This window comes from Biomphalaria glabrata, chromosome 3 (genome assembly GCF_947242115.1).
Source record: "Biomphalaria glabrata chromosome 3, xgBioGlab47.1, whole genome shotgun sequence".
In the NCBI taxonomy this organism is placed as follows: Eukaryota; Metazoa; Mollusca; class Gastropoda; family Planorbidae; genus Biomphalaria; species Biomphalaria glabrata.
Genome location: NC_074713.1, coordinates 24193850 through 24203350, shown reverse-complemented (window position 1 = coordinate 24203350; position 9501 = coordinate 24193850). Strand labels below are relative to the sequence as shown.

Below are 9501 nucleotides of genomic sequence, written 5' to 3'. Positions count from 1 at the left end.
GTGTCTGTCACAAGAGAATGCTGATAATGTCCTCCAAAACTGCTCTCTTTACCAAGAGGCCCGTACAAGACACTGGCCCCAATAGAAAGAAAACTATATGGAGAGCTCCCTGATTTGAAAACCACTGCGCAGTTCATCTCATGTATTGGTCTAGTCATCTGAACGCTCCAACATAAAAATGAGAATCAAGAAGAGGAAAAAAAAAGATATTTTTTCTTTACAATTTTTCTTCAACGTTCGTGATGCCCATTGAGGGCCATATTCTGCTTTGAGAAAAAAATGTATGATATCCAAGATTTTTTTCATTTTCAGATTTTTTACTTTAGGACCATTTGATCTCTACCGTCAACCATTTTAACCACTATGAGCGCCAGCCAGACTTATCAATCTAGAGCAGCGCCCATAATATTAACCAAAGTGGCAAAATAAGTATATTTTTTTAATGAAATACAGTAGTTTATGTTTGTTCATGTATGTACAATGTGTGCAATTTTTGCTAAGAAATTTTGTGCTCAGTTTGATGCCCTGTGCGGTCCGCACCACCCGCACATGGCTAGCTACGTCATATATATACACTAATACACAGTGCTTTTTTTTTAAACAAAAAAAAAAATAGGTCACAATGATCCCATGACCCATGTTTGAACCATGCCTAGAGGAGTTGTCAAACTACGATGAAATAATTTCTAAAAGAAAAGAAAAGGCCTATTAAAATTATTATTTGGGAAAGAAGAAGACCCTTGTGTTAAATATGAGTTATCCTGTAGACATAAGTGATTTTTAAATTGAAATTAAACTATTAACACTGACAAAGGTTTAGATTTCAACAGGTTTCTTGTAGTGGAAAGCAAGATAGTGTCTGTGATCAGGGCCGGCCTTAGGTCATTGGAGGCCCTAGGCGATTAAGTGAGTAGATAAATTCATACAACGCCGATAACACTAATGTGCTTCATGGATGATTCATGATGATCAGACTAGAAATAGCGTTTGGACATTTCACCAAAGAGAAGAAGAAACTAAACAGTGGCTAATAAACCTTCAATCCTAGCTAGCTAGTAGAGACTTGTTAGGCTAGTAGACTTAGAGCCATACAGTTTGTTGAGCTAGTAGACACTTAGAGCCATACAGTTTGTTAGGCTTGTAGACTTAGAGCCATACAGTTTGTTGAGCTAGTAGACACTTAGAGCCATACAGTTTGTTAGGCTAGTAGACACTTAGAGCCATACAGTTTGTTGAGCTAGTAGACACTTAGAGCCTTACAGTTTGTTGAGCTAGTAGACACTTAGAGCCATACAGTTTGTTGAGCTAGTAGACACTTAGAGCCATACAGTTTGTTAGGCTAGTAGACACTTAGAGCCATACAGTTTGTTGAGCTAGTAGACACTTAGAGCCATACAGTTTGTTGAGCTAGTAGACACTTAGAGCCATACAGTTTGTTGAGCTAGTAGACACTTAGAGCCATACAGTTTGTTGAGCTAGTAGACACTTAGAGCCATACAGTTTGTTGAGCTAGTAGACACTTAGAGCCATACAGTTTGTTGAGCTAGTAGACACTTAGAGCCATACAGTTTGTTGAGCTAGTAGACACTTAGAGCCATACAGTTTGTTGAGCTAGTAGACACTTAGAGCCATACAGTTTGTTGAGCTAGTAGACACTTAGAGCCATACAGTTTGTTAGGCTAGTAGACACTTAGAGCCATACAGTTTGTTAGGCTAGTAGACACTTAGAGCCATACAGTTTGTTAGGCTAGTAGACACTTAGAGCCTTACAGTTTGTTGAGCTAGTAGACACTTAGAGCCATACAGTTTGTTGAGCTAGTAGACACTTAGAGCCATACAGTTTGTTGAGCTAGTAGACACTTAGAGCCATACAGTTTGTTGAGCTAGTAGACACTTAGAGCCATACAGTTTGTTAGGCTAGTAGACACTTAGAGCCATACAGTTTGTTAGGCTAGTAGACACTTAGAGCCATACAGTTTGTTGAGCTAGTAGACACTTAGAGCCATACAGTTTGTTGAGCTAGTAGACACTTAGAGCCATACAGTTTGTTGAGCTAGTAGACACTTAGAGCCATACAGTTTGTTGAGCTAGTAGACACTTAGAGCCATACAGTTTGTTGAGCTAGTAGACACTTAGAGCCATACAGTTTGTTGAGCTAGTAGACACTTAGAGCCATACAGTTTGTTGAGCTAGTAGACACTTAGAGCCATACAGTTTGTTGAGCTAGTAGACACTTAGAGCCATACAGTTTGTTTATCTTTCAGATTTGATCCATGTTTCGAAATATTTCTCTAAAATAATTTCTCTGAGTCCTGTGCGAGGCCACAAAAATTAGGCGGTTGCCTAATTTGCCCATGCCTAAGGCCGACCCTGCTGTGATCATCTAACTGTTGGTCTAATGATGTACAGACCAATTTGAAAAAAATAATCCTTCCACTACAACTTGACTTCATCAACATTTTACAGCCTCCATTGGACACTGTTAAATCAGTTCAAAACAACTGTGTCCAAGAAGTGTCCCTCAGTTACAACACTTTGAAAAAAAAAAAAGTATATTTTAAAAATAATTTATTTGCATTTCAATGTACCAGCATATATGTACTATATAAATGGTTGAAAAAAACAACATTCCACTATATATGTTTAAGAACTGAAGTCATTAACGTTATAGGAATATTCTTGTACATCGTTCAACTAAATCTTTCTCTCTAATTAACACGCGACTAAACAATAAAGCAGTGATACCCTTTAGGGAAACTTAAAGAAGAAAAATAATTGACCAGTTGCTTGAAAAATCTCTCCAATGAAATCTTCTAGTCAGCAGTGTAAGAGATGCATTATACACTCATAGTGTATCAATAGATACAGCTCCTTCTGTCCTGAGATGCATTATACACTCATAGTGTATCAATAGATACAGCTCCTTCTGTCCTGAGATGTATTATACACTCATAGTGTATCAATAGATACAGCTACTTCTGTCCTGAGATGTATTATACACTCATAGTGTATCAATAGATACAGCTCCTTCTGTCCTGAGATGTAAAGATCTAAGGGCACATTCTCAGGCCTCAGATAAAGGTTGCTGATGCGTCAAAAGTCCCTCTCTCTCTCAATTTTAGAGCTCCTTAGATGTTAGGACTATCATTTATGACCATGATTTGGAAAAAAAAAATGAGTTGATCAAACTTTTGGCCCTAGTCAAAAATAATCTTAACAGTAAAAGTATCAAGAGAAATGGCACTGACATCAAGAGAAATGGCACTGACAGCAAGAGAAATGGCACTGACAGCAAGAGAAATGGCACTGACATCAAGAGAAATGGCACTGACATCAAGAGAAATGGCACTGACATCAAGAAAAAAACAACAAAATTAATAATTTTGTAGACAATATCAATAACTCAAAAACTTAAAACCAATACATGACATTATTAACAAGAATATACTACATCAAATAACTGGAACATTTCTATACAGAGCACATGCAAACTTAAATAACATTTTTACCATAGTATCCATATAAGTGAACCTGATCCACCATTTCTTACAATATGACAGTGATTGCACACAATTATTAGTCATTATAGAATTTACAAAAAAGAAATCATTAATATTAAAGAAAATTATTTTTTGGAGGAAGGGGGTGGGCTCAAACACATATTTATATACATTGTAATTATTCATTATTGAAAACATTGACAAATTGATGAAAATACTTTGCCTTCACAAATACAAATATCCATTTTGTTTGGGGTTAATATTTACTAATATGCTTCTCTCTTCATCGTCATTATAGCTACAGGGATCTCAGGATTCGATACATTCCATTCCTCTGCACACCAAGTTGGATAGAGAATAAAATTTAAAACAAAAGTACATTAGAAGCCAGGATAAACTTTGGGAAGATGTAAGGCTAATTTAGATCTAAATAATGGATAGTTGAAATAAGCATGGGGATCTGATTTCCTAATAATATTAAATTCAGCAGAATTATTTTTTTTAAGATTATAATTAGCTTTTTTTTTTAATTCCCAATAAATAAAAAAAATGTATTTTAGATTCACAAGAGTAATTTTTTGTCTCTATACAATAGCTATGACAACATTAGATTTAGATCTTTAGTTAACACATGGCATGATTTGTCCTCATATTCCTACTGGGGGGGCTCTGAAAGAATGTTTTATTAGCTACACAAGAGTCCTTGTAATCACAAAACAAATTACTGTATTTCTGTATTTTCTTTATTCTGGAAATGAATAAGTTTATTATTTCACATTTTCTAGTTTTTTTTCTCCCTAGTCTGTTAGTACTAGCATTGATTCAATACATTCAGATTTCTGATTATTAAAAAAAAAATATTTAAAATGTGCATATTTAGAACAGAAACATAATAATAATAATATTTGAGAGTGGATGAAAAATGTGTATACAATAGTGATGTAAATGAAACCAGCATTTTTGTATACATTTAAAAAAACAAACTGAAAGCAGAAACAATGAGTCTGAGAGATATTTACAAGCTATAGAAGGGCAGCACTAGAACATAATGTTGTCTTCTGCTCTTGCCACTGTACAAATAGAACACATATTGCATGGACCTTACGCATTGTTGGCTAGATATAGATTGTATAATACTTGACTTCCATTCATTTCATTTACTCCTTGAGGCTTAATAGTGACAGTGTCCTTATTAAACAGAAATAATTTGTTGCTTTAAGTAACTTTACATGATTAATGTAGGTAGTGGTCAGATTTTTTGATACATCCTGTAAAATTCTATCGCAAAAACATAAAATGTTCCAAGGAAAAAATTGGGATACCATAGAGTGTAAAAGCATGTAATTACTGAAGAAGATGAAAATAGTATGCTATTTTAAGAACAGAAACATCCTGCGGGCAACGAACTACTGCCCACAGGTTGTGATGTCCCAGGTCAGTGTTCAGGCCTTTTGTAAAGATTGTACTCTATCTAAGTCATTAATGGCAATATATTAAACTTATGGTGCCAACTCTTCTATACTATAACAAAGAGATGATTGTTTCAGAACATTTCCATGGGATATAGTTGTGTCCTTTATCCCTACACTAGCAGGAGTTTCATCTTGCTATCAACCAATATGCAGAGACTTGCCTCATTTGAGTTTGCCTATCAAACTAAGAAAAAAAATGGAAGTTATCTTCTGCTAAACATAATTCAAAGATTAAGGATGAGTGCAGTGCTTCACAAACTACACAAACCGAGTTGTGACATGAATCTTTTTCCACCTCCCTTTTAATGTTAGACTATTTTGTGTGTTTGGGCAGCACAATATCCAACAACTGTCTAGAGAAATAGCTAAGGCCAGCAGTGCTTTTGATTGTAGCAAAATAAGAGTTTAGCAGAAAAGGTCTCTCTATCTACTAATTCAAATCAATGTCTGTAAGGCAGTGGGTCTCACCACTCTTAAGTATGGCTCTAAGACCTAAGGCTCCTAAAAGCTTCTACAATAGTGTACATAGAACAATGTCCATAATAAATGCCTATATTCTCCTTGTTTTCTTGAATACAAAACATTCTAGTAATGTTTTGGATTCTGAGTATGGTCTTAGTATGAATCATGCTGGCACAGAAAACTTTGACTGCAGTAATATCTCACAAATCAGCACACCACAATATTGCCTACATAATACAACTTTGTTAATGGCTTCATCTTTTCACACAAATATTGAAAGATAAAAGTATATTTAAAAACAATAAATTTAATAGTTAGATACAATTAAAAAAAAAACAACACAAAAAAACCTAGAAAGACATTTTTCCCGTTGCTCTAACAGTATGGATACATTTTTACTTCATCTTAGATCACATGAGCGTCTGATCAAGTTAACAGCTGCTATTTAAAAAAATAATAATTAAAAACTGTCATTCAAGTGGCAAAGTTTTCTGTTTAAACATAGAAAATATGAATGGAAAGCAAAATCACATAAAATTGGGAGAAAAATGCACAAACGAAAAATGATGCCAAATTTTTATGATAATAAAGTTTTGTTTTACTATAGTTATGTACAGTTGTGAAATGGTTTTGATTAACTAAACTTATCTAACTGGCATATAATGTCACAGCGCAGACAATCTCATCATCTATATCAAAAGATAAAGCTACAAAGCTGAGCTTTTGAAGAACATCTCTTGCTGGTGTTGAGTCCCTTGAAGAGCATCCTCTATCTCTAGTTTAGTAAGTCCTATATCAAGCATCATATTGATTAGAGCTTCTTTGTTACCAGCTTGCAACATTATCTTCACTTTCAGAGAATTATTACATTTGATGAGATCATTCAACTCCTGTGTCAATAAAAATAAGGTAAGAAACATTGGATCAGTTTATTCTCTGAGCTGAAATATAATCCAACTATCTAGGCAACAACAATTCTCCAAAGACTGGAGGAGTAGTGGCTGAGTGGTAAAGAGCATAGCTTCTGAAATGAGGAGTTTTAGATTAGAATCTCTGTGTAGGCTGGGATTTTGTATCTCAGGATTTTTAGGATAACCCTAACTCTAATGGTTTCTGGCATTAATTGGGAAAAGTAAGAGGGGCCACATGACACCTTCATCAACCAGTAAACATAGAAACATTAGAGTTTTACATACAGATCATGTCTGAAAAGGGTATCTTTACTTTTTTTTTTTAATTCTCAAATCCACCTATGGTTTTAAAAGTGTTCAGTTCTTTTTAATTCTCTGACAAGCCACAGAGACTACTTAATGTGGACAGTGTTCAAAATAGAGCTGGACAGTTATGTCAATAAGGAGAAGACTGCCTGGTTGTGTGGTATGCCCTCTGGACTGTCATTTGATGGTTTTGGGTTTGAACCATGTCTGCTATTCCCCGCGAGGTGAGGGCTAGGATGTAAGAATCTTCAAACCTGAAGGAACATAGTAAAACAAACAGAGATTACATTCTATTCATGCTAATCAAGGGTGGACCATTGACATGCAACAAATATAGGAAGTTCTTCTGGTCCCACCCACACATAGTGCATTAAACAGATTCAAATGAAAGATTCCCTAATTAAATTGTCAGTCAGTGATAAAAAGACTGGGAACCAAATGACATATATATCAGTTTATCATCTTTGGTAACTAGCTTAAATTTTGGTTTGTTTTCTAGATAAAGATATTTACCTTTTCTAGTTCAATAAGTTCTTGTTTTTTTTTCCTTCTGTGTCTGGCCGCTGCCTCCCTGTTCCACTTCCTCCTTAGTGTCATTCTCAATCTGTCTTTTTCTGTTGTTGGTCGAAACCATAAACTAGGGAAAACTAACTATAAGGGGAAAAAGAAAAATTTGGATAATATGATATCTTTAATATAAAGTGCAAAAAATGTTTGTAAAATGTTTTACATGTTTCTGATACTCCTTCAGAAATGAAGATAATTTACTTCCTAGTCCAAACCTCCCCCAGGATGATGGGGGATGGCAGTGGGTAGGGTATCAACCCCGGAGCATCGAGAAGTCTGAACAACAGTCCAGCGTGCTTACCGCATGACCAGCCTTCTGTAAGGTGTATGTATGTATGTCCCGCATAGAAATCAAAATAGTTTTGACCACTCCTGATAAAACCTGGTATAAATATTCCTTAGATCATGGCAGAGACTGTAGTGTATGTTGAATGTCCCTCCCACAACCCAGAGACTCTAAAAATAAAACTGAATACCTAAATCTATCAGTATTAAAGAACAAGACTTTTTAACAAATCTGGTAAACCCATTTTCACAGTATTTTATACTTGATATCAATATGACGGCTAAAATGGTAACCTATTTTAACTATTTTTCCCTCTACTTTCATTTTTGTGGCGAAAAAATGTTTCACATAAATCTACATCCAATCCATTAGATCAGTTATACCCAAACTAAGGCCTGCAGATAATATTTGGCTAGTAATATTATAATAATAATATATAATATCTAGACAAATAATGTGCAATAATGGATAAAAAGAAGCCATTCATTAAGGAACAGTATATTCTAACAACATGTCATTGTTTAGCAGAACAAGAAAAGGTATAGGGAGGGGGGGGGGGGGGGCTGGCATACAATAGTTAAGACTTGAAGTGGGAATCCAGTAGTAAAAAAGAAATTATTATTCTTCATTAATTTTTTAACCCCTCCCTCCCTAGTGTCACATTGCCATTCAAGTGACCTAGTTGCATTGATATTAAATAACTTTGTGTACTTATGTTAATTACTTTATTTGATGTTTACTTATTCATTATTGGATTGCATTTATTTTTTGTGATAAAGTTTTAAGCTAAAACCTAATCACCTTATTTTCAGCACTGTTAGTTAGAACTTGCTGATCTTTACCTTACTTTGAGAAACAAAATGCAAGCTATGCAAAGAACACAAGTCATAAAAAAAACCCACATGACACCAACAAGTTTTGAGTTGTGTTTACATCTGTATCCAATAACAAACCTTTTTTCTTTGTATAAGTTGTACCCTTAGGTTTGTCCTCTGTCTTGCTTTGAACTTCCTGCTCACTCTCCTCCTTGGTTCAATTTGTCCTTTTTCTTCTTCTGTTAATTGCAGAACACAAGATGTTGGGGATTCTAACTGTATAGAGAAATAAAGAAAAACAAACACAACATTATATTGAATCTATGTAATGATGTAGGCAGGTAGGTTAGTGTGTGTGTGTAGCAAACATAAAAGTAAAAAACGTTGAGAAATACAAATACAGACTTAGGTATGAGAATAAGTTCTAGACTTGTCCTGGCAAGTGTGGCCACAAAACTGAAAAGATGGTACTATCATTAGAGATTTCTTGCTACAAATGAAACAATGGTTTTAAAATGATGCAGAGCTTGATCCAATGTTACCTTTGTGTCAGATCTGTGCAACTTGTCTGGAGATTGATGTTCTGGGCAAATATCCTACTGAACTCTGCCCAGCTACTGAAATGTTTGTTCCCATAAAATAATGCCTTACATCAAACAATGTAAGGTACTATAAAGTTGATAACTCTGCTTCTATAGCCTGCTCCATGAAGGGGTGAAACAAGAATGCATTTTAGCACTAAAACTAATCACTCTCCCCCTCCCTCTAAATATATCTATATTTAACTATTGTACTAAGATTTATTTTTTTTGGCAGCCCACAGCAAAATTCCAAAGTTAAAATTGAGTGGGTTGACAATTGACTTTAAACACATTAGGAACCTCTCCCCCCTTCCCCCCCCCCCCCCCCCACACACACAAACAAGGTAAAATTAATGATTCTCTAATCAAACCTGGAAATAAAATAGCTATCAGTGATAAAATAACTCAAATGCAACAATTCCCACCTTTGAATCCATTGCCATCAATCTCATTTCTTTTTGGGTTGTGTCTGGATCTAGATCTGTATTTAAAACCTCTAGTTTTATATCACTTGGATTTTGTTCCCATATCTGTAGCATGCTGTCCTCATTCAGATTCATCATTTGTTCATTTTCCTCTAATTTTACTTCTGTTAGCTGCA

The 9501-nt window shown here is 35.0% G+C and overlaps 1 protein-coding gene across 3 annotated transcripts in view; it reads right to left on the bottom strand.

Moving 5' to 3' along the window:
- Window positions 1-2551: 2551 nt before the first annotated feature.
- LOC106065316 (ciliary rootlet coiled-coil protein 2-like) overlaps window positions 2552-9501 on the bottom strand; it is a 44678-nt gene continuing 37728 nt past the window's right edge. For all 3 annotated transcript variants that reach the window (XM_056024114.1, XM_056024115.1, XM_056024117.1), the window contains exons 12-15: window positions 9326-9496; window positions 8458-8595; window positions 7165-7302; window positions 2552-6324 (exon numbers count right to left, since the gene is read on the bottom strand). In XM_056024114.1, coding sequence (XP_055880089.1) covers window positions 6142-6324; window positions 7165-7302; window positions 8458-8595; window positions 9326-9496 — 630 coding nt within the window. In that variant the 3' untranslated portion in view covers window positions 2552-6141. The remainder of the gene's footprint in view (window positions 6325-7164; window positions 7303-8457; window positions 8596-9325; window positions 9497-9501) is intronic.